This window comes from Melanerpes formicivorus, unplaced genomic scaffold, assembly GCF_026170545.1.
Source record: "Melanerpes formicivorus ecotype bairdi unplaced genomic scaffold, bMelFor1.0.p_v2 SCAF_13, whole genome shotgun sequence".
NCBI classification, from domain to species: Eukaryota; Metazoa; Chordata; class Aves; order Piciformes; family Picidae; genus Melanerpes; species Melanerpes formicivorus.
In genome coordinates this window covers 11,277,416-11,302,793 of record NW_027142365.1, presented here as the reverse complement: position 1 = coordinate 11,302,793, position 25,378 = coordinate 11,277,416, and the positions used below count along the sequence as shown (strand labels likewise).

General features: G+C 46.7%; 1 protein-coding gene across 1 annotated transcript in view; it reads left to right on the top strand.

Moving 5' to 3' along the window:
* GAD2 (glutamate decarboxylase 2) overlaps positions 1–25,378 on the top strand; it is a 41,071-nt gene that overhangs the window by 335 nt on the left and 15,358 nt on the right. The window contains exons 2-9 of the mRNA XM_068146098.1: positions 53–112; positions 257–406; positions 1,553–1,786; positions 6,737–6,827; positions 7,659–7,771; positions 11,709–11,824; positions 21,973–22,052; positions 23,977–24,031. Of these exons, the coding sequence (XP_068002199.1) occupies positions 53–112; positions 257–406; positions 1,553–1,786; positions 6,737–6,827; positions 7,659–7,771; positions 11,709–11,824; positions 21,973–22,052; positions 23,977–24,031 (899 nt within the window). The remainder of the gene's footprint in view (positions 1–52; positions 113–256; positions 407–1,552; positions 1,787–6,736; positions 6,828–7,658; positions 7,772–11,708; positions 11,825–21,972; positions 22,053–23,976; positions 24,032–25,378) is intronic.

The following is a 25,378-nucleotide window of genomic DNA, read 5'->3' as shown; positions in this document are numbered from 1 at the left end:
TCCCCCGCCCACACCCGACCCCATGGACCCTCCGTTTCGTTTTCTCTTGCAGCCAGAGCCTGGTGTCAGGTTGCGCAGAAGTTCACGGGAGGGATCGGAAACAAACTCTGCGGTAAGGGCGACAGAGGCGAGGCTGCGGAGCGCTGGCGGGCGGCCGCCGGGCCCTGCCCCGGGGCGGGGAGGGCGGGGAGGGTGGGGGACACACACAGGGGCTGATGCCACAGTGCTGAGGTCGTTTGTCCGTGTCACTGTCAAGCCCTACTCTACGGAGATGCCGAGAAGCCCGTGGAAACAGGCGCCAAGGCAGCCCCGGGGGCAGCGGAGCCGCGGCCGGCCTGTACCTGCGACAAAAAACCCTGCGGCTGCCAAAAACCGGAGGTGAATTACGCCTTTCTGCACTCAACAGGTAACGGCGCTCCCGGGCCATTCTCCGTCCCTAAAACTAGCCCCAAAACCACAGCTGTTCGGTCGGGAAATTGCCTCCGCCCACAGTGCGAAGAGCCCTAGGGCCCGACGGTGCGCGGTGGCGGCTCCACTGAGCCCCCAGCTCCGGCCCACCCCTGAGCCCCCCGGCACATAGCACAGTATTTATCAAACCTAAAAAACACCCCAACAGAAGCAGACAAAAAAAAAAAAAGAGCCCAACAACCCCCCACAAGCGTTAAAGCCCGGCGTGCTGGAGCCTGCAGGTTGCTGTTTCTAGAGGAGTCCTGACAGCAGCGACCTTCTGGTTGAAGTCCTTGCGATGTCATTAAGGTTTGAGGGGAGGAGGGAGAGCGAGTGCTCTCTTACTGATTTATTTTAATTTGAGGTATTTTTGCAATTCGCCTTTTCTGACCTTTGAGGTGTTTGAGGTAGCGTCTCCGCTACTAAACAGATCCCAGCTCCCCGAAGAAATGCGCTGGCCAGAACGGCTCCGGTTTACACGGCAACCCGGGACGAGCTTTGCCCTCCTGGACCCGCCGTAGGAGAGCGGCTGTAGACACCCTGTGCCCCTGCTGCTCCCCGTCTGATCGCTCCGGGGGTACCCCGTATTAGGGGCTTCGGCTACAGCTCGGCTCAGCCTGAGCCATGGTACTCAGACAAAAGGTGCCGAGGGTGTGCACTGAAAGGTTGTGCAGCGTTGCCTCAGAAAAAAGAAGCACTAAATTATCAACAAGTTCCTTGTGCTGGGGAGTCACGGTTTAGGTGTTTTATTGCAAGACAAATGGCGGGGGGGGTGAGTGCTTCTTTTGGCGTTTGTTTCCCAATCTTTCTATTTCTTGAGATTCGTTTTCCCTTTTTCTTTGTTTCCTCACTCTCCCTCATTGTCTTAAAAATTGGTCTGAAATACACAGTGGACAAAATTAGAGATAGAACGTTAAAACCTGTTACCTCTCAGGTCATTCCTTACAATACGATCGTTCCGATTTTCTCATTAAACGAAAACAAAGTCTGTTCGTATTGAGCGCACTGAAAACGTTTCCTAAGCGTAAACGGGAGAAACCTTTTGTCCCAAATCTGCGTCTGTGATCACAAAACAAAGTTAACATTTCGTTTCTCCATTCCCCAGATCTTCTGCCGGCATGCGACGGAGAAATAACAACTATGTCTTTCCTGCAAGATGTTGTGGACATTTTACTTCAGTACGTGGCAAAAAGTTTTGATAGATCAACAAAAGTTATTGATTTCCACTACCCCAATGAGCTGCTCCAGGAATATAACTGGGAACTGGCAGACCAGCCACAGACCTTGGAAGAAATTTTATTGAACTGCAGAACAACTCTGAAGTATGCAATTAAAACAGGTAATGGCCATGCTCGTTTCCTACCCGACACGGTCTCGTCATTGATTAAAGCTATCATCTCGTTTCATCTTGAAATGCTCAAGATTGAAGCAGCAGCAGCAGTATTTTATCACTTGCAAGCAATTTCTAGCAGAGACAGAAATCGTTGTTCCTAGATGATGGAACACTCCAGCAGCCCGGGTTCGGTGGCTGTCAGCACAGCGTTGCACGCCCATTCCGATTTAAAATTAATGTTCCCGTGCCTCGGAGCTGCCGAATTTGCCACCGAGCAGCCTTTTCACCTCCTTTGCCACTTTCTTTCCTCTCCGTTCGTTTCACGCGCGATGGCCCGGGGGTAGCCCCTTGCTCCCCGCACACCTCGGGGTTGGGTGGGGCTGGGCGAGGGGAGCGTCCCTGCAGTGGGGGGGAGCAGCCCCTTGAAGAGCCCAAATTCCAGCAAATACCCTGTCAATGGGAGCTGTGAGCGGCCATTTGCTTTGTCTTTCTCCTTTCCTGCAAGACATAAAACCAGGAGAATTGAGCAGAACTGAGCACAGGCGTACTGAGGATTGGGGGTAGGGGTGTGGGTGTGTGTTTAACTTTAGGCTGAAGCTATGAAACCGAAGCCCGACTTGGTTTAATAGCCTTTTGTTATTGGTTGGTTTGGTTTTGGTTTGGTTTGGTTTGGTTTTCCACTGGGGAGGGCAGGGATGGGTTTCTGGGATCACCCCTGTTAAACTTGTCCCAGTGTGGGCTTCGCGTGAGTGAGACAGCGTGGGAAAGCCCCCAGCCCTACACCCGTGGCCACCTTAAATAAACTGGGTCTGAGGGGACACAAAGCTGCAATTAATGGCCACGACTGAGAAATAATGGACAGTGCGGGGAGCTCTTAGTGGGCATCCGAATTGCGTTAAAATAAATGGGTAGCAATTACTGAAAGAGACAAAAGGCTGATGTGTGAATAGAGGTTGAGGGCAAAACAAAACAAAGCCCAGGTTTTGGCACCTTTGGGGGGAAGAAAACAGACCGAGAAAAGATTGTGGGGGATCTGTGTAAACCCTCCTCGTTGAGAGGTGGAAACATCCAGCTGAATGTTTTTGATGCATGAGTCGGGTGCCGTCAAAACGCCCGTGAAATATTGGAATAAATAGTTAGATAAATGATGTCCACAGGAGCAAAGTCGATCAGTCCAGTGATCCATGTGATCTGTCTGGCTAGGGCATAGGAAATATATTTCCACAGAATACTGTGAAACACAGGATCTGTGAAGGTGGGGAATAAAAGAACAGGCTTTACAAAGTGATTTTCGTTAATCGTTCTTTGGTTTAACGTAGTGGACCGATTTCATTTTGTGCATCCAAAAAAGACTCTCTAAACCAAAGCTGCCTTTTCCTGTCTGTTAGGTGAGGCTTTTCCTTCTCTTCATTTTTAAAACGAAAATGATGTTTTCAGGGTCAGAGGACTGGTGCTGGGGGGCTGTGTCAACTGAAGTAGCGTTGTGGGATGTCCGTTTGGCCAGGGGGTGAAGAGCTGCTTCGCTTGGCTGCCTCTGGTCCTCAGCACCCTGGGGTCGACCCCCAGCCCCGGGGCGGGGAGTGGGGGGGGCTCAGGAAATGCACAGGATTTACACCCGGAGCCCTTTAGGCATTGCTTTGGACTAAACCCCTTGAATTAGCCTCAGAAGAAGGACAGTGCAGTGAGGTTTCTGGCGGTGGGGGTCTACCGCTGCTCCGGCTTGCTGGAGCCCTTAAGACACGGCCCCTCCTGGGCTGAGGAGTGGCCTGGGCAGCGTTTGGCCGCAAAGGCCGGGGAGGCTGATTGCAAAATAAACTGTATTGCTTAGATGAGCCCCGCAGCTGGAGCCCCAGGGCCCAGCACTGACCCCCGAGTAGGATTTGAGGACCTGGATGGCTGATTTCTCCACCAAGGGGCAAGTGTGGGATGGTCCCAGGTGTTGCCTGCATGTCACAGCTTGCTGGGGTGTGCTGGAGGAGCCACACACAGATTTCTAACCCATTACCAACTACCAGCATCCACCCTCAAGGAGAATTTTATCTGAGAGAATATAAAGTCAGTGTGTGCAAATGTAGGCATACATGGATGTGAAATTCAGTTCCTGTGCAATGCTCAGCGGGGGAACTGAAATGCAAGCGTTTAAAAATGGCTTGGAAACCCCAGGAAGGGTGTGAGGAGCTGGCACTGGTCCAGCCTGGCAGTCCCTGATGCTGGTAGCAGGCTGTGTATGTGGTAGGGCTGTGGGCAAAGCCAAACCCAGTGCCACCAGGCATCCCTTTATCCATGCTGTCTTTGCCCAGCCCTCCTTCTCTCTGCGGAGGCTGTGCTCATGCTGTGTCCGTGCCTCAAACCTAGAGCAGTGAGGGGCACGTCTGAGAGGAGGGTGTGTGGCATGAAGGCACATTCCTGTCAGGGAAGTGTGGCCTTGGCTGTCCCTGTGCTTCAGCCCAGGATCTTGCCTGTCCTCTCCCCACTTGCTCTGCAATATGTGTAAATAGGCTGCGTGCTGCTAAACTAACCAGCCAGCAGCGATCTCCTATTTTCACATCTCCCCTGCTCCCTTCTCCCTGTTATTCTGTTCCAGTCATCCCTTTGTTCAGTGACAACCACGACAAAGGGTGTGCATTTCAGGCAGACAGCACCAGGTGGTGATTCTTGAGCACCTCTCACAAACTCTGCCCACCTGACCGCTGGAGCCTGTACTTCAGGCAAAGCCAGAATTTTCCATGGCCCTCTAGCTGAGGGAGAAGAGCTTGCTCGCATACTGGGCTGTCGCCTGGGTGGGCAAACACTGGCAGCTGAGCTTGGAGTCAAGTCGGGGTGTTCCGATCCCTGCCGTTGCGTGCTACAGCCGTGCTGCGGGAGGGAAGGGCCTTGCTGAATGGGAATGTGTTACAGGTGGGGGCTCTGCGGGCTCCCCCAGCAGCCCTGCCAGCAGCAGCAGCAGCAGCTCGGGCTCTGCGCACGCTGATGTCTCTGGGAGCAGGATGCTGCTGTCCCCACCTCCCTGGCTCCAGGGTACGGCTGTCCGACCCCTGCGCGCAGCCGGCCCTGCTCCTGCAGCGTTCCCAGAGCAGGAGGTGTGCTGTGAGGCTCCTTTGAGGAAACCAGCAGTGACAAGAGGGCTGTCGCCCGGGGCTGGGAACAGGACTGACAGAAAGCTGCCGAGACACTGCGTCTGCAAATACAAATTCTGCTGTTCACCAGATTTTCAGTGGGGATTTCTTTCCAAAGCAGGAGTATTCTTGGCCTCGTTGAGCTTTTTTTGTGGCCCAGACTCACCAAAAGCTTTCAGCTCCTAATTTTTCCAGCAGAATTTAGGAACCCACTTGGAAGCTTGGCTGTGAAATTGAACTCAAATTATAAATACCAAAATCTCTCTCAGGTGCCATTGTCAGGGGACTGTCAGGCCTTTGTAGGAGAGGCAGTTCTCTGCAGGCAGAGCCACTGGCACGGGATCACAGCTGTGGTGGGGTACACGTGTGCTCCTGGCCCACCTACCCCACTCAAGAGCATGGAGGGCGGCAGCCAGATCCTGCCTGTCCTGCTGGATCTCAGCAGTGTCCCTCAGTGCCTATGGGGCTCTGACTACCTGTCCTGGGCAGCACTGACCAAGGTGACAGCTTCTATCTCCAGTGAGGAGGGTCTGGGGCAAAATGCAGTCAAGCTGGATGGCAGTGACATGGAGCTCATCTCAGATTAAGGGTGCAGGGAGCTGGATATTGCATGTGTGTCTCCTCTCCAGCCCTTATCCCCTGCTCTGGCCTGCCTGCAGAGCACGATTACTGTGCCTTTGTGTGCTGGGAGCCGAGGAGCAATTCCCCGTGCTGCTCTGCCAGCCATGTGTCCGTGCCTGATAAGAGGCCACCGGAGACCAAAATGCTCTTGGTGCTGGGTCTGCATTTCCTCAATCATCCTGCTCTGCCTTTTGTTTTCTGTGATGGCAATGACAGTATCTTGTTGTCTGTGGGTCAGGACAGGTGTTTTCCAAGCAGAGGCAGCCTTCCTTTGGGTTGGATAGCATTTAATTGTGAACCATCCCTAATTTGTACCGGTAATTATGCCACTTGACAGGGGCTTGTGGGGAGCAACTACTAAAAATGGAGTTTTAATGGTTCCTGGGTTTAATGGCTCTAGGCGTGTTAAGAAAAATCTCTGCTAGGGTTTTAGAAGAAAATGGGTATGCAATTATACCCCCCCAGGACTATCAGCTGGTTGAGTATCCTTGTGCATCCTTCTGCTGGGGCAGCGGTGCTGGCTTGCGTGGGGTTTGTTTAAATCACGCTGGTGAGCGGCCAGGCTGTTTGTAATTGCACTCTGAGAGGAAAGAAACGACAAGGACTGCCACCTTCCCTGCCATCTTCCTACAATCATCAGCCATTGAGTCATGTGCAAAGCAGTCACCAAAATGTTCCATTTTCTCATTTCTCCCTGCCTATTACAATCATTAGCCATTCATCACTGATGTTATATGCACTGGCGAGCTCTTCAGATGGTGTCTCGTGCGTGCCTTTCAAACCTAGCCAGGCAAAACCACATCCAGTGACAACATGTGACACACCAAGGGGAGCAAACAGCTATTTTTGTGAGGCAGCCATGTGCTAATTTTCAAGGCACATTGAGAAGATAATAGGGAATGTTGGAATTCGTTATTCTGTGTTCAGGGGAATTACTGATTTTTAGTGAGTTTGGAATGGGAGAGAAGAGGAATCCTGCCTTTTCCCAAGAGGAATCCTGCCTTTTCCCAGCGAAATCCTGCCTTTTCCCAGCGAAATCCTGCCTTTTCCCATCAAAATCCTGCCTTTTCCCAGAGATGTATTTCGTGCTGTTTGCTTTCTTTTGTACCTTGAAAGCATTTCCTCCTCTATAGAAATCCAGAGGTAAATAGACTGTTCAGCACTGAATAGTTCCATTCAGAGTCATCAGCCTTTTGATAACGTTTTCCCTCTTATGCAGGGCACCCCAGATATTTTAATCAACTTTCAACTGGATTGGACATGGTTGGATTGGCAGCAGACTGGCTAACATCAGCAGCAAATACTAATATGTAAGTAGCAGATATTCATTTCCCCCTCCCAATAGTATGTAAGATGATTTTACAGTTACACTCCAAAATATTTGCTGCTGCAGCTGAACAACAGACAGCATAAATTTTATGCAAGATTGCTGAAAGAAAAATCTGTTTCCTTTAAGGCTTTCAATGTTGTCCTAATAGACTGTCTCCTATAAAATGTCATCATACTAATAAGATGTCAGTATTGCTACTCCCCTCAAAAAAATATATGGAAGAAAATATTCTGGCATTTTGCACACACACAAATAAGTATGATGAGAGGTGTGCTAAGTGAACAGCTGCGTTTGTGTCGGGGGGTCATGTGCAATCCACACTCAGAACAGCCAGAGCAAATCTTTCTGTAAGAAAGAGGGGCACAATTTAAAGTGTGTGTGGTGGGGGGGGGAGGGCACTTTGAGACTAGGAAGCATTTTGATGCACTTGCTTAGCTTTGTGCACTGTCTTGTCATCGTGAATAGGGCTGCTGATGTGTGTGCTTCTAGGCATGCACGCAGGCCTTTGTGAGGCAAAGGTCTGGCTATGCCCAGCAGCTCTTGAATATAGGGCAAAGCCTTGAGCCTGGAGGAGGTGGACAAGATCTGTGTCGCCCTTTTCAGGGTGGAAATGGAGTCTCACTGCTCTCAGCATTTCTCCTTCTAGACATTTGATGTCAGATCAGGAGAAAGGTTATGGAAAGTGCTGCAAAGCAGAGCTCTCCCCACTGCAAGATGGATTGTGTTGTGGCTGTAATGCGATGTGATACTGGAAAAAGATGTCCTCGTGTTGTAGACGAAAGCATTAAATGTGGACATTACTACATTTCAGGTTCACCTATGAAATTGCTCCAGTGTTTGTACTTTTGGAATATGTCACACTAAGGAAAATGAGAGAGATGGTTGGCTGGCCAGGGGGCTGTGGCGATGGGATATTTTCACCTGGTACATGACATTTCAAGCTTTCTTTGTTTTTCAGACTGTGCTGTATGACATCCCCTGTAGTTAAAAGAGTAAACATAATTAAATGTGCATGCTGGAGAGGACACTTGCTAATAACCACCAGCAGCCTCTCTGAGATATAAAGTATTGCATGTGGATGGATTTCAGGGATGTGATGGTGGGGGTTGGCTGGTGCAAATTGTACTTCATTACGAGCAGCTGTAGTGGCACATGGGGAAACGTAATCAGGAGAGACATTTGCCTTGCAGTTTCGCTTTGCCCTCACCTTGTATGGCTTACATGAAATGGAAAGGCTGTTGTAGTAACAGCAGAAGGAAGAAACACACCGATGTTCTCTATCACAGCAGGGGAGATTGGAGCCAAGAGGGAAAGATGCAGCATCCCTTTAGGTTATTTTAGTGGAGTCGGTGAGGTCCTGCTGACATCACCGTATGTGGTTGGCTTTCCCTGTGTGAGCTGGCCTGTTGAGCTCAGGGTAGGTACTTGGGTGGCTACTTAACCTGAGTCCTTAAAGACTCAGAAACCTGGATCCTTCAGAGCAAGTCAATAAAGGAGAAAAAGAATGAGTATGATTGACTGTAGAAAAATCACAAGGAAAAAGTGAGTGTGATTAACTGTAGCGAGGTCATGACTCTCAAACACTACATTGTGAAGGTATTTTTTTACTGTTATTTTTTTTTTGCAATCATTCCACTTAGTCTTTTCATTTATACTCTTTGTCACCTCCTATCTTACTCTGGAATTTCATGGCTAAAAATTTTGGCCTATCTCAGCAAATTGCAAAAAATTGAAAGAATTTGCATTGGGCACAGTCCCTTGGCTTGTCAAAAGAGAACAGACTGGTAGCTGATGGGAAGGGAGCCCTTCTGACAAGAAAGTTCATTGACCTGATGGAGAGAGAAGGAATGTTTGGACTGTTGAGTAAAGGAAAGGCCTCTCTGATAACAGCCTGGGATGTACAGCTCTGCAAGGGCATGAGGATGAAGTTTACCTGTGCACAAGATCAGTGAAGGCTCATCTCCAGCTTTTCCCTTCTGAATGCACACATAAGAAGGAGGGCAGAAGTTTTGTCCTGAGTCTGTCCACAGACGTGGAGAAAAAGATGAGAATTTACACTGCTGCTTGTGGAGTCTTTGTTTGAAAAGCACTGGAAGCAAAACCACTGACAGCTCTAGTGTCGGGCTTTGAAGTCCTACCAAACCCATGGCAGCATCTAAATGTGTCAGGAGCACAAGACCTAAGGCAAAGCTTTTGGAAACTGGCCAGTGGTTGATTACAGCCCAGTCCCTGGCCAGATTCAGTACAGATAGTCTTTGGCTCCTCACCTTGCAGGCTTGAGCCACAGTAGCTCCCCTGATCTGGTCAGGGACCTAAGAGGGGGGAAGAGAGTAATAGCAAAGCTGCTTAGCCAGACCTCGTGGGCAGAGGCTGGGCATGGGCAACAGGCATTGGTGAGAGGCTCTGTGCATGCACCAGATCTGCCCCAGTCTGGGAAACTCTGCTTAAGGTGGTGTGAGCCAGGGAAGATGTTAGACCTCAGGAGGAGCTGCCATCCCTCCTGGCAACAATGGGTCCCAGAGTGAGGTCACTGCCTGGCCTGGGAGGCCAGGGTGTAGCTTGTGTGTCAGCTCACTGCACCTAGCCAAAAGCTGCGTGGGGCTGGGGTCTCTGGCAGTCAGGTACCTGTGGTGTGCAGTGCTGCCCCCTCTCCTTTCTTTCTCTGCAATTTCTGGTTTCTGCAAAGTGCATTAATTCACTTTCTTAAGGCAGCAAGACCCAGTGTGCAGGTTCTGCTTTTATAGCCACTGACCAAAATAATCTCTATGCTGTCTTCTCCTCCCTGTGCTTTCTTTTAATTTTAAACTGTCACTGCTTCAGCTAAAGACCTTACCATGGCAAAGGGAAGATGCTCACTGCCTTCTCTGGAATGAAATATACTGTCTCAATACAAGCAAAGCATAAAGACCTAATTACTTTCTCCAGATTCTGTAGGTGTGTTTTGTTGCCTGCAATTAACTGTGTGTGTAAACACAGCTGCAAAATTGAAGGCAGAATATGGGCCTATTAATAAGCTTTAAGGTAAATGGCTAATAGGAGAGCCTGGTCTTGAAGAAATTTAACATTTCAGTCTTGATTCTTTTGACACTGAGCCAATGACTTCAGACAAGATAGGCCAAATTTTTTTCAACTCAGACACCTTAGTTCAGTCACCTGAATCATCAACAGCAGCCCTCACATGACATCTGCATCTTTTAGGGACAGGCACCCAAGCATTTCCTCTTGAGCTCTCTATTTCTTAGCTTGGTGTCTATGAAAAGAGGTGTGGAAATCTGCTCATACCCTCTCAAGGTAGTTGAAAGGGGAAGAAAAAGCCTGATCTGTATTGACTGCCGTGCCAGCGATGCATGTGGCATTTTCTCTTGGATTCACAGGAGGGTCAGTGAGGTCAGGGAGAGCCCAGAGCAAGGGCTAGGATACTGATTAGAAATGAAGGGCACAGTTTCTGTGGGCTGTGGAGCAGGATATATATCTCCAGTGGGGTAAATACAAATCTCACAATAGTCAAAGCCATGTTTAATTTGCCAGCACATATACCCTACTGCTGTAACATCACTGTTTTCAGCAGAGCTATCTTGAGCTGCCTAAAGGCAGATCTTCTCACTTTGGCTGTCAAAGAGTGGAGCTAGTTAGAGCAGCTCCCTTAAATTCAAGGAAGAGGAGTGGGTGCATCCATGAGGCAAGTCATGCCAGCCCCCTTAGGACAAGCTAAACCATCTTCTGAACATTCATATTTTGTGCTCTTCACTCCATTTCGAGATGGATGAGAGTTGGGTTAGTTGAGCTCTGCCTCAGCTGCATTCTGCCCTGTTCATTTTAAAGCCTAAACCCATGATCAGGACACACCTTTGCATTATATAAATACATGTGCATAAACATCATTGTATAAACAATCTGTGTGTATATATATGCAGTATATATACAGGCTGAACTGCTGGATTCTATGCATACATGCCTCTGTGTGTGTTTGTGTGCTCGGGCTGTGCCTCAGGGTCTGCATTATATTCCCCCCAGTGCTCATGCAGCATTGATGCATACCCAGACATTGCTCTACTTTAGACACAAAGGCTCAGTTTGTAAAAATAAATAAATAACCCCCCCCAAAATTCCCAAACTAACCCCAGAGTGCTGATTTTTTAATGTCTGCAGTGGCAGCTGTGAGGTGAGAACAGAATGCTGCAGAGCTGTCATCTGCTAACCCGTCCTGAAGTGGGTAAAATACCCATCTTGCAATGGGTGTTTTAAGTCAATGTGTGCCAGTGATTTTTTATGAAGGCAGTGTTAGGGACATCTAACCTTTCCCCCTTGCTCCCAACAGAGGGCAAGTGAAATGAAAAACCTTTGTTAGAATGCCCATTTTGCTTTCCCTTCCCTCTTCCCACTGCAGTTCTCCAGACGATAGGGTCTGCTGAGACTCGCCCTGTGGGTTTCTTCAGAGAGAGGGCATGAAAGGCCACCCTGCCTTGAGAGTAGGGAGCACAGCGAGAATGCACTTGGAAACCCCATGGGAAGTTGCCTTGTGGTGTTGTCTGCTTGGGAGGTGGAACAGAGTGGGGATTACCTGTTGTTGATGGATAAGATTGGGGACTAGAGAAGAAATGGTAGTGAAAATGAGGGTGAAAGGAAGCCCCAGGCATGTTTTGCAGTGATGCTCTTTGCATAGATTGTTATTTGGGTACAGTAGATCCTGCAATTACACAACCCAGCTATGAGGAGCGTCAGGGAGAAGAATCCTATGTTCCTGCCCTGAAGTAGAAGCATTAACATTTGAGTTAGAAAAGCTGTAGGAAGACTTGTCATGTGTTCTGCAATGATATTACTCTGCATAGCAAAAGTAACAGTATATTACTGTGGACTCCAGGTGGTGCCATATCTAACATGTATGCTATGTTGATTGCACGTTTCAAGATGTTCCCAGAAGTTAAAGAAAAAGGAATGGCAGCTATTCCCAGACTGGTTGCCTTCACATCAGAACATGTATGTGTTTGGTTTGTTTTCCTTTCCTATCTGTTACATCTTCTTGTATGAATTTATGATGAAGAAAATAATGGGAATTTGTAGCAAATTGTCTTTATTTCTGTATTCCTTCACTGGGACTGAAAACAATGGGAGGGGGCTAGCTTTTGGATGAGCTATGTTGGTTGTGGCTGAAACTCAGGAAGAGCAGGCTCTATAAAGCACTTGTGTCTGCGTGGATGTCCATGTGAATGGTAAGGTCCACACCAAACAACCAGAGCTCATCACTGGGCTTCAGCATCTTCTGACAGGAATGTCTCTTGTTTGGGTTGCTATGGGGGAACAGAAAAGTCACTTTAGGACAAAATGTTTCTAGCCAAAACCACTCCTGCTGCTGTTTAGTGAGAGGGTGATAACATACATGAGGACAGCAGGGTGGAGATGCTCTATGTGTGTACACCAGAGCAGCTGTGGTGTAAGGTGGGGAACTGGGCTTTACTGGGGGTTTCTGCCTGGGAGCAAAAAGCTTCAGCAGATGAGGGCTTGCCACAGGCACTGATGGTGCAAGAGGAGACAGGTGCACAGGAGAAATCAGAGTGGTTCTTCTGGGAGAAGTGTAGAGGTGTTTGCTCTTTGAACAGCCATGCACAAGTCATATTTCTGTCTGTATTGTGAGGACTATTTTGGCTTTATAGCCATTTCAAAACCCTTGCAGCTTAACAGTGGAGAGTGTGTGTGCAGGAGGAAGGAGAAGAGGAAAGGTTATATCCAAGAGGGTCTGTAAGCTCTCTTCAACCTTCATGAGCCCTTCTAAATTTCTCTCTTATCTGTGGGATCAGCCAGAAAGGACGCTTCCATGGGCGAGGCTCAGCAGGATCCTGCCCATGTTAGGTAACAACATCCTCTTGGCTGCCCCTTTGGACTTAGCAGAAAACCTGTCTGCATTCTGTGCAAGTGTGAAGCGCAGAGTGTCCTAAAAACTGATCAGAAATGTCTGGGAAGAAATCCCTCTGAGGCTGCCTTTGGTGGCAGCCGGATGAGATGCGCTGCACAACTGCAGAACGGCTGTCCTCAAAGCAGTCAAAGAGAAGGATACTCTACAAATGGGCAGCAGCTCTCCAAAGTTGTACAGCTAGGGATGCATTATTCATGTGGAAGCTACCAACCTAATAAGTCTTGCAAATAAGGTTCAGCCTGATTATTTAAAATAACAAATCCTGTTAATCATTAGAGAATTTCCTTGTGTTCCTAGCGATGGAGTGTTAAACAATGAACCAAATTGTGCTATCAGGCTCAAAATAATGAAATGGGCTTCAGTAATTGTGTTCTCATGCCAGGGAAGAAGCAGTTCCCCTAGCAAATTAAACATTCCAAACCCAAATACACTGGGGAATCCATAGAACAGCATCTGAAATCCATTCCATCTTGAAAGTATCTCGAAATGGCAGTTTTGTCCCTTCCTCCATCGAGTTGTTTGAAGCAGGTAATGGCAGGTCTTACAGGGAAGTTAAGAAACCAGGGCTCAAGGAGATAGGACCCCTTAACCCTTAATTGCCCAAAGGATATGGGATCAGGATTCAACCCTTGGAACAGCAGAGGCTGTTGGAGGAATTGCAGAGACCTAGAGGCATGGTCCCTTTCTAGACAGGAAGTGTCAAGTAGAACTTCAATAGACTCAAAGCTATGAAATGTCATTTGTCTCATTTAGCACATCAGGCAGCTGTGATAGTACACAAAAAATAGATGCAGATCTACTTATGTTTAGACCCCCCCCAGCTTGACTCTGGTTTCCCTCTGCCACAGTTGGATGCTCTTGTAAGACAATGGCTGTGGAGCAAGCAGGCTGTGAGCAGGGCACTGGCATTTCCCCAAGCTCTGCATGTGTGGCATGACAGCAAACAAAGCTGAAAGTTACTCTGGAATGTGTTTGAAACTTGGAGATTTTCGCCTCAAAATTCACAGCCAGAAGCAAAGATTCCAATGCCAGCAATTCTCAGAGATCATTTTGCCATCACAGACCAAACTGGACTTTCATTCCTACCAGTCTAGAGCTTCCATTACAATAAATGAATGAAGTTACACCACAGTTGCCACCAATATTAGAATCTGGCCTCAATCTGATGCCATGTTCAGCTGCCAGGGGAGGAGAAGGGAAGGGAGGAGTAACTTAGAGCTCCTAAGTGATTTCTTTCCTCATTCGGGAGTGTGTTGTTCCTAAATTGAGAGTGAAGAGAGGCACCTCTGGAGAGAACCTCAGAGCATCCAAATTAGAAACCTAAATATGCCTTAATTTAGACATTCTAAATCACCTTTGGGAGGGGTTCACCTACTTCTGTGCATTGGCCATGCAGAGAGATCAGCCTCCTGGCATAAACAACCTATATTAGATGCCTAAAGTAGGTGATGTGTCTGTTCCACCTGTGCATGTTCCCAGTAAGCAGATCTTCCCTGAGCTGTTCAGGAGGAGCAGTCTTTAATTCAATCCTCTCTGTTCACCAGTGTATCAGCAGTGGTTCTTTTGCCTGCACTGATATAGGAGCAGAGTGGTGTCCTTCAGGGCAGCTGTTCTGGACTGCACATGATGCAAGAGATGTTGACTCAGAGGGGTGAAAGTGATGGATGTCAGTTGTAAAAATCTATTTTAGTCTATTGTCTCAAACACAATGGAAAATCAGAGCTGAGGGCCTCCTCCTGCATCCCAGAGCGTCAGCGCTAGGCTGCTGTGAGCATTCAGCTGAGTACAGCCCTTCTTCAGTGTGGAGAAAGGGAAGAGCTGTCTTCTCGGTGTTTCACTGGATCCATTTGTCTATAAGGCAAGTCCTGTTGAATTTTAACCCATTGCCTGGTCTGAATTTAAGCTGGCACACTACCATACTCTTACCCAACAGTACTGGAAATAGTCTGGAGCAGGGATCACCCCTAGCAGGCTAAAAGGACAACTTCATCTTACTCTGAGGAGGAAAGGGGTGCAGAGGGAAAAGGTTTAGCTGGAGAGAACTTGTTGAGTTCGGGTTACAAAACAGCCTTTGGCCTTTTTATTGGTAGTGTAAGAACAACTTAAGAGACTTGAAGCTTTTCCATGGACTTGATGTTTAATTAGAGACTGCACAGACTCAATCCACCATTATGAGAATGAACAAAAAGCTGGGCAGAGTTGGGAAGACAGAGAGATTATCTTCTCTCTTCTCCAACTCAGCAAGAGTGTGCTTATGCAGTCCACACAACCTTTCTGTGTTGCTCACCCCTCTAACAGTCCCCTTAAGGAGGAACATCTTGTCAGGTGCTTGCCAGGGAGCTAGCAATACAGCTCAAAGTGTTGCCTCAAGTTGTGCCAAATAAGGTTCAAGTTGGATATTTGGATATTAGGAAAAAATTCTTCACAGAAAGGTCTCTCAGATGTGGGAACAGGCTGCCCAGAGGTGGTGGAGTCACCATCTCTGAGAGTATGTAAAGGTGTGTGGATGTGGTGATCAGTGACATGGTTTACTGGTAGTGGTGTAGCAGCAGTGGTGGGATTGCAAGCACTAGGTGAGCAGTTGGATCTGATCATCTCAAAAGTCTCTTCCAACCTCTGCAGTTCTATTCTGTGAACTGTTACAGGCTTTTTGAGGGAGGTGAAACAAAAAAAGGCAGAGTAAGAACTAGGTGGTTGAGTCTGATCTGGCAGTAAGGGACCTCTTCCCCCAGTTAGAGACCCAGTGGGACACAGAGAGGCTCTCTCTGCCTCTGGCATCTCCCCATCTGCGCTGCTCTGGGGAGTACTGGGATCGCAGCTCCAGCAAGCACTGACTGTTGGCTGCTCTGGTAAAAGGAGTCAGCATTGCAGATAGCCAAACATATCTGGAGGGATCTCATCCTCTGGGAGAGCACTGGGAGCACCTGTGAGAGGTGTCTTGGCTGTGGTGGTCAAGAAGCAGCCTTACAGCAGTAGTGCACACAGCAGTAGATCACCACTTTGGCTTGTTGTAGGCTGATTTCCCTGCCTGGACAAGCCCCATTACGTGCAGGGAATGTGGCAAACCACACTGATAGCTATGGGAGAAGAGTGACTTGGGCTGTGTCTGAAACCTCATATGGAAGTTCTTGGCACTGAGGAAATGAGAAAGTGACTTCTATTTCAAAGCAGACAGCTCAACATCCTTCCATTTCACACAGGCTACAAACAAGCTGGAGCAGGGGAGTTTCCACATGAACATAAGGAAAAACATCACTGTAGGGTGACAGAGCCCTGGAACAGGCTGCCCAGAGAGGTTGTGGAGCCTTCTTCTCTGGAGACATTCAAAACCCAACTGTGTGACCTACTCTAGGTGATCCTGCTCTGGCAGCGGGGTTGGACTCCCTAATCTTTTGAGGTGACTTCCAATTCCTAACATTCTGTGTAAAGGTTTGGGATTGGTTCCCATGCAGCACAAAGAGCTCATCCCTAGTCCCATCACTTCCATGGCACATAGTGTTGCCCTCTGACCAGGCAACTTAGGAAACAGTTTGCAGGGCTGCAACCTGCAAGAAGCAGACCAAGGATTGGCTTGTGTGGTGAGGGGAGGACTTGAGGAGCCTGGAGGTTGTGTGTTCTGTTGAGTAGCATAATTTACAAAGCCATAATTCTACTTCTGAGTATAAAGTAGGTAGGGAGTAGTTCTGTTACCACCTCAGGAAACTAAAGATCAGACTCATGGGTTCACACAGCCTTTCTTTGCACTGCCTAGCCCATAATAACTAGCAGAGTATTTTTATGGTGATATTTGAGGCCTGGGGGAAACAGTGAAATTTTGCTTCTATTTGAGGAGCAACTTAATTCAAGAAACACCATTCAAATAAGGCAAAATCACTTTCCAGATAAACAATGCTGCAGGGCAGCCTATCCCCAAAGAGACATTCATCATCTGGTCGATACCTCATGACTTTTACACTGCCACAGGATTCTCCTCAACTCAGTGCAACATTTCTTCTCCACATATAATGATGGAAAACTGTTGGCACTGGAAAAGGGAAAACAGAAGTCCATCAGTGAGTGGATTAGAAAATCAGGATGGAGCTCAACATTTCAAAGATGCAAAAGACAGGGATACAACACATTGTGCAGGAGCATTAATATATTTGTTTCTCTCCTGGCATTAACAAGTAACTTTAAAAAGTGAACAGCAGTAGCTAAAGAAGACACTAGCAAAGCACAGAGGTCATTGCAGTGTATTTAACCGTGTGAGGGGTCACAGTGTGCTGGGTTTGTAGATAATTGAAGGAAAGGCTATAGCTTACAACTTAAATGTTAAATGATTGAATTCCTGTCTCAGCTTTCATAGCCCAAAGTGTAAACATTGAGTTTAACACCTGTTTTGTAGTCACTACAGAGAGAGCAAGACCTGCAGATAACCACTGCTCCCAGTTTAAGTGGGTGCCAGTGCTTCGGGAGTGGGGTGCCTTCTGGAGGCGTTAGCTTTCTTCCCCATTGTTGAGGGAGCCCAAACAGCAAGTCTTGACCAGCCACGCATCTTTAGGTTATTAAAGAGAGAAGTAGCCCAGCCTACACATCCAGGAATCCCACGCTGCTTAAAGCCCAGGAGAGGTGGAGAGGAAAGCAAACTCACCTCTTTTGCTGGCACGTGGCTGATGGGGTGACGCGGGGTCTGATGGGCACCAGGCTGCTGATGGTCCAATCTGCAGAACTCAGAGAGGATTTGGCTGGTGGATGGCTCAGCTTGCTCAGCTTCTGGAGGCTTGCTCCTGATGAGTTCCCACCACAAGGCTTGTGCTGCTCTGGATTTACTGAGCAGAGAGAAGCTGCAGTCTGAAAAACCAGATGTGGCCTTTGGGCCTCGTGGCATTAGGATGGTTCTTTCTGACAGCTTCAACCATGCCAGACTGTGAGCATGTCATTTAGCAAGCTATAAAAATAGAAGCATCTGCACGTGGAGGCACTGTTCATTGAAGATAATGCCATACTTTTCAGCATCATAACATTTTTAATTACTCCAATTCATCTTCCACCCCCACCCCCCCCAAGGCCTATTCATTATTTCACCTGTAATAAATGTACACCGTGGTTTTACTTTACAAAGCTAACTATGGTCATCAGGCAAGCAAACCTATTCCTAACTGCATGTGAAATTATAGACAAAGGAGAAATTCCCCTGGCTTAATATCACCTGCCTTTTTTTCTGGCCAGTAATGCACTTCTGTCACTGATATTGGCTAATCCTTTATACCTTCTCCTTCACCCCTGAAGTTTAACCACATTTCTTTTCAGAGATAAGTTGAGGTTCCTTCCTGTTAGGTTTGTATTTGTAGTCTTCAATGCACCCCTTTGCAGTGCATGGAGGGAGGGAGAAGGTTGCAGCAGCGGCATGCTCCCCACCTGCCTGTCCTCTGGTACGCCCAGGACAGTGGTGAAGCTCTGGCCACGCCAGCTTCTCCTAGTCTGGTTTTTGCTCCAGGGCTGGCATCAGACGGGCTGGCATCAGGCAGTCTGTCCCTGTCCCTGTCCTCTCTTTTGATTCTGGTTCTTCCACCATCTGCTTAACTCCTACATGTCTGTGTTCTGAGAGGTGCTGTTCAAGCTCACCTCCTTCTGTGGCCAGTCTGTAGCCCCCTCTATTCCCAAAGGTGGCAAATTGATGTCTCTTCCCCCTCGGCCCAGCTGAATCTGGCAGTAGTTCTGTGTAACCAAAGTTCAATATTCATCATCATTAGGAGAGTTTTCTTTCCTCTTAGAGCCAGATTTTTTTTTCTCCCCATTTTCACTTTCATCCTGGCTTTTTTTTAGACTTTCTTGGGCAGTTGAATAATTCCTCTGGTGCTACCTTGAGACACACAGACGTAGCAGTAGTCATTTATCTGTGCCTGTGTACACAGACTGAGCAAGTCCGCATTCAAAGTTTGGTTAGAAATTGTGGTTGCATTTTCCCTTCTGTGCACAGACTTCTCCAGTTTCTCCCCAGACCTGTTTCTCTTCCTGACCACTGAATTCCCTTCAGTCTCTAAAACTCCCTCAGGCAACCAGGCTAGCAGCACTACAATCAGTGCTGTTTTAGCAGGGCCATGAGGCTTCTCAATGAGGCAGCTCAGCTTGGCCATGTTCCAGTGGATGCCTTTGAGCACATGGACTTAATTTTCTTCCTCGTAGTAAACCATTCAGATCTGTATTTTCTCCTTCTTTTTAAGGCACTTCAAATAATTCTATTTTCTATTAGAAAAACAAATGGCAGTGGTAAATCTGTTTTAACTAGGATGGAATAAAGAGCAAAATGAATCAGTGTAGTGACTCAAAGCCCAGTGAGATACATCTGTGGCTGCTCTCTCCTACATCTCTGCCTGTATCTGTATATTAGGCTGCCAGTTTGTGAAGTACATGAATAAAAAAACAGATCACCATTTTTAATATGCACAAATTCAGCTCTGGCTTCATATAGCATATCAGTGAGCTGTCACCATGCTTGGCAGTGTTCTAGCCCTGTTTCAGTTTTTGCCAAGTTCAAAGATACCTTCCTAAAGTTGGGGGTTTTTGATAAGCCTCCTCAAGAAGTAGCATTTCTGCACTCTGGGAATCAGGGAGACCTGCAAGGCTGGGAAGAGATTCAGTATCTCCCATGTATAGAGGTTATGGATTGGTCACAGTCCAAGTCTTAATCTGCAGAGCATTTGTACCTGGGAGAAGTCCACTGACTTGAGTGAAGCTTGAAACTCCTGGAAATGTGTTTGTTTAAAAATGTGGTTTAATGAAAGAAAGAACATCCCATGAAAAACAGGCAGAGCAGGCCTATGATTTTGTTCAGAAAAGACCTTTAAGATCACTGAGTTCAACATTCACTAACTGTACCAAGGCTGAGGCTAAACCACCTCCCTCAGCACCACATCTCTGCCTCGTTTAAAGATCTCCAGGTTTGGGGATTCAATCACTTCTGTGGGCAGCCTGTGCCCATCTCTGAGAGCCCTTTCATTGATGAATTTTCTTCTGATCTCCAACTTAAACCTCCCCTGGTGCAACTTGAGACCATTTCCTTTCATCTTGTCACTTGTTACTAGGGAGAAGAGACCAACCCCCCAACTAGAAAACCAACAGGGCAAACTCCATATCTGATCTGAGCATAGCACTAACCTGTGGTTTTAATAGACTAGGCAAAAGAGTGTGTTAAACATCTCCTACTTAAGCATAGGCACAAATTTCTTGTGCACCTAAGCACATGGGTCTGCAGATGGGTCAGTCCAGCCTGGATATGTTTACATTTCAGAACATACTTATGCTCAAGGGCTGGGGTGGTTTGCCCTACTAGGGTCTTAAAAGCTGATTTTAAGTCTACTCAGTGTGGTCAGTGGCTGTTCAATAAACATTGTTGGTGTACTGCAGCCATGCCCCATGGGGGGGAAGTTTGGTAAAGCTGTATTAAGAAAAATATAATGTAGTATGAAAAATAGCATTTACCTGAAGAACAAGAGGACACAGTCTCAAACTGTGCCAGGGGAGGTTTAGGCTTGAGGTGAGGAGAAAGTTCTTCATAGAGAGAGTTGTTAGCCATTGGAATGTGCTGCCCAGGGAGGTGGTGGAGTCACCAACCCTGGAAGTGTTCAAGAGGGGATTGGACATGGCACTTGGTGCCATGGTTTAGTAGTCATGAGGTCTTGGGTGACAGGTTGGACTTGATGATCTCTGAGGTCTTTTCCAACCTTATTGATTCTATGATTCTATGAAGAAGAGTGTTCAAATTGTCCATGGTATCATCAGTGAATCATGGCTCAAGAGCAGGCTGAACCTCTTGATAAATGAGTTGGCATCATGAAAACTCGAAACAGTCCAGTCAAAATGGTGAGATGCATGCGCAGGAAGGAGTTGGGGTGGCAGCTCTTGTGCAACCTTAAGCCATGGGACTCAGAGAAAACTACCCTCAGAGTAATTTTTAAAACAAGGGGTTTTCACTTGTGAAGTTGAAACTGACATGTTACAGTTCTAGTTTCCTTCTTCTCCTGTTCATGAAGGTGATTTAGAATTGATTTTTCAGTGGCCAGAGCCATTTAGTATGCATTGAGGCCCTACAGACTTCACAGCCTGTAGTGTGACCATCACAGCCTTCTCTCCTTACAGCTCTCTGCTACTCACATTACTGTTGAATCCAAATACTCCCTTGACAAAGCAATAGTGTTGAGACATTCAAGATCAGACTTTATGTGGCCCTGGGCAACCTCATCTAGTTGGAGGTGTCCCTGCTGACTGCAGGGGGATTGGACAAGATGAGCTTTGAGGGTCCCTTCTAACCCACTGCAGTCTGTGATTGGATCTCTGCTTTGTGGTCTTCTGCAAACTATATATCTTCCTCTCTTCTTTAATGTCAGGGACACCTTGAAAAGCCCAATTAGACTTTTATCTCCTGGATCATCTTTCTTTTTGTAGTGCTATATCCTAGGCTCATAGTACTGTGGTAGACATAAAGAAGGTCAGATTTTTAACAGTTCAGTAACCTGTAGTTAAAATTACTTAGAACAATATTGTTACAGCTGGGTTTGAGTTGATACAAAACGGGGTTCCTGGTGGTATAATTTGATATAAAACTATTTAATTATTGTAATCACCAGGATTTAAATTAGCATTAGAAACCAACCCTGGCTCAGGAGTTAAGTCCTATAAGCTAGAGAAAATGAGTCTGACTTGCCCTCCAGTATACAATTTCCACATTTTATTCTGTACACACAGATTAACTAACAGCCTTACCAATAGCCCAATAGTTCTGATTTTAAACTGCACTCTCTCTCTTTATTAATTGGAGTTATTACTAGCTTTCACTGGCATGAGACCACAATTAGGCACTTTGGGTGCCACAAACTGCATTAATTCTCTAAGGGAGAACTTTTTGTTTCAGTGAATCAAGTTCACAGCAAGTACAAGCAATAGGAGCTGCAGCTATGCATCAAGGACAGGAGTTAGGTCCATCATCAGCCACAATGATGTGTTTAACATTCCAGGGGTAAATCCAGATTAGAGTGATTGCTGTTTCTCTGATTTACTGTAGTGACCTGTTATGGAGCTACAAATTACAGTGACCAGTTTCCATTAAGGCTCTGAATAGAAGTACTGCCTGTGGGGGACTACTTGCTGAAGGGCTTTCAAGAGTGCAGTGTTTTGTATTAAATGGGATAAGAAATAATAGTAAAAATAATAAATAGTTATATATGTGTTTTTTCAGAGTCACTTTTCTGTGAAGAAAGGAGCAGCAGCCTTGGGTATTGGTACAGATAGTGTGATTTTGATTAGATGTGATGAAAGGTAAGTCAAGGTGCCAAATACAGCTCTTCTGGTGGGTGCATAGAAGAGGATCATCAGGTGCTCAGCTCAGAGGATATAGGAAACAGCCAGCAATTGGTACAGCTCGTTGTAGCTCTCTCACCTGCAGCACCTGAGGAACTGGCTCTGCCAGTAGCTTCTTTACAAGTCACTTTTTGGAGCTTGTCAAAAATCTTCAAAGTTCCCTTCCTCAGGGATTTCTGATACTTCTTTTTCTTTCACCCTGAAGTGAAACAAAATATCACACTACAAATCGTTCTTTACACTTCTTCTAAGGAACCAATAAGAAGCTTGTTTAGGATGTTTAGAGTCTCTCACGTGTTGATCCTCTAAAATGAAAGGAAAGGAGTAGCACAGCAGGCACCTAACCTACAGGCCCCACAGGCCCTATGAAACTAGTGGTGGATAACTGTATTTAACTCAACTAAAAGGGACTTTTTCTCTCTGAAAACCAATTTTGAGGGGAGAAAAAAAAGAGTATATAAACAAAATCAACATGTTCTGAAGATTTTCAGTAGGGGAAAAAAAAACACTTTCTATGGGACAAAAATTAATAGAACAACCTTTGCTGATTCTACTGAATCTTTTCAATAGAAAATGTCCTTACTGTGAGTCCCAAATATCAGTGTTACAAGGTCTTGAATTATTTATGGCTCTAGTGTAAGGGGAAGGTTTTACTGCCATCAGAACCCTCTGCCCCCACGTTAAAAGAAGAGCACCAACATTTACAGCGCTAATCACAGCGCCTGCAAATTGACTTAGGGACGTCTTATCTCCAGCAACAAAAGACTGAGCACACCTCGAAGAGGAATTAATGACGACGTCCACACAACCAACACACATCAAAATAAGCCTCTGATTGTTTCCATTCACTAAAGACAGGCGTGGATCAATGAAGCCAGGTCTTCCTTTTCTTCTTGTGCAAATTTTGCCTGGTGGTTCTCAGTGAGGACAACGCTGCCTGCTCTGCCCGCCCTGGTGTTCTCAGCAGGATTAGTGCACATCTCACCAGGTGCCACTGGGACAAAGCAGGTTGTTTGCACAGGATGTGAGCCGGTGCAGTGGCGACAACCCCCTGTGAAGATGTGGGGCTGTGGGACGGGGAAGGGGCACCGTTTTGATGTTTCTGGCATGACCAAGATTACTTCCTGACCCACCTACACCGAGTTTACCTGGCTTTGCTGGCTCATGGGATTTTAAGCTAGGAAAACATGGCAGAAAATTATGTTCTTGCTCACACACCAGACTGGAGAAACAACCAGAAGTATCCATTGCCTCTTTTACTACCACACAGAGAGACTTGTAGCAGTAGTGTATAACACATCAGCCAGGTGTGAAGTGAAGACTGTGTGCAGGTGTGGGTAATAGACAAAGACTTTCCTGCTAACACTCATTCTGTCCCCAGTGTCCTTTTGCTGCTGATTCTCTTCTTCCTCTCCCAATAGCCTTCATGCCTTTTGGTGCTGCCTAGTACGTCTCATGCAACCCCCTGCCATATTATCTGAGAGAGGTTTGTCCACTTGCAAGGCTGTTATTTTGCAGTGCATTTTAAATGCTGCAGGTCATCTAAACTCACATGAAAAGTAAGCTTCTTGGGATCCTGTGCTGAGCCTCTCCCTGGTATCTTGGACCTGTAACATCAAACAGGACAAGCAGGCTCCATGGAGCCTTTGATGGGGGTGGCCAAGAGATAACTTCCCACAGTTACCATCACCATACTGATGCAAATTGGTGACTGAAAAATCAGGGTAAACCCTCAGAGCAGTGGACAGTCTGTGCTCTTCAGTGCTGCATTTAGGCAAAAACAAGTCACTTTGGTCCGTATTTGGGTATCCTGTTAAGTAAAGAAGTAACATACGAACTGATTTCAAGATGAAATTTCTGATCCAACTCTCTCTTGCTCCAGAGGGAAAATGATCCCATCAGACCTTGAAAGGAGAATTCTTGAAGCCAAACAAAAAGTAAGTTTGCTTAGCTTCTCTGCTTCCAAACATGAAGGGGAAGAAACAAGAATGATGCAGCTAAGCTGCTCTGCTTTCCTTGGTAAAACAACACAGATTTGCCCATTAACTTTTGATTTACTTCTCAGAAATGTTGCCTGGCAATTAATGAGGCAAGAGTTTCTGAGAAAGTAGGTGTAGAGATGCTTTACAATCTTCATGAGCTGTGTGGCTCTTTTCCCTTTAGATGTTGTTGTGCATAACATCCTCTTTTCCTTTCCTTTTTAAAATACTATTAGCAATATGATGCCATTTTTCTGGCTAAGTATTGATAACCAGAGAAATCATTTGGGGAGTGTTTGTGTGTTTTAATGCATTGAAAATATGTCTCATAGACTCAGCAAATCAAGGGGAGAGAAACTAATCTCCATGCACCTCACTCTAAACATGCACTGCTTTTGTACCTGGTAACAGAAGCTTGAGTTAAACCATCAGATTAAAGCATGCAATGAACTCAGCCCTGTGGCTTCGGCAACACTTAGGTGAATAGTCATTAGGCACAGCATTCAAAGGCCATTAATAACACAAATCTTCATTAAAATCTCACTTTTTTTCCCCCTAAGAAAAGTAGATAAAAGAATAAGGCCAAATGACAATATTGAGTGCTACTTTTACCTACTGACCACTGCAGAAGGAAGTTTAGGGGGGGATCAGACTATATGACCTTTGAGGGTTCCTTCCCCTGCATTCTGTGATCAGACTTTTCTGGTAGTTTAAGCCCTAGTTCTGAAAAGAAAATGTAGCCACTCTTTACCTTTGTTGGTTGGAGTGATGTTTATGAAATCACCAGAACTTAAATGAGTTCAACCTGAACACTGGTGCAAATTAGGGCAGCCCCAAGACCTCACAGTGCAAAAGCCTTGTGATGGACAGTGAGTCCATCTGAGTGAGTGCCTCTGAGAGGCACAGCATTTAGCAGAGGGCATCCAAGACACTGTTCCTGGCCTCTGTGGAGATTGCTGCACCCCTTCTGCATGAGGGATGGGGCTGGGGGTGAACCCCACACTTCCTGTGTGTGCTGCCCCTAGGAGATCCCCCATATAAGATGCACTCACTGGTGGGTCTGGGCCACCACCTCTTCAGGCACTCACTGAAATGACTACAGTGCAGCCCATGGCACAGTTTGCCAGGAGTATTTCCTGTACCTGGGTGAGGTTTGCTTTACCTGACATCTTGGAGAGCAGACCTTGTTTCAGGCAGGTGGTGTGGAGCAGGATTGCTCTTTTGAGCCCTTCCCTGTCTCCTGCAGCCTAATAAATGGTGGATTCTGGTTTGGAAGCTTGCTGCCACCTTAAGGTAGAAACTGTG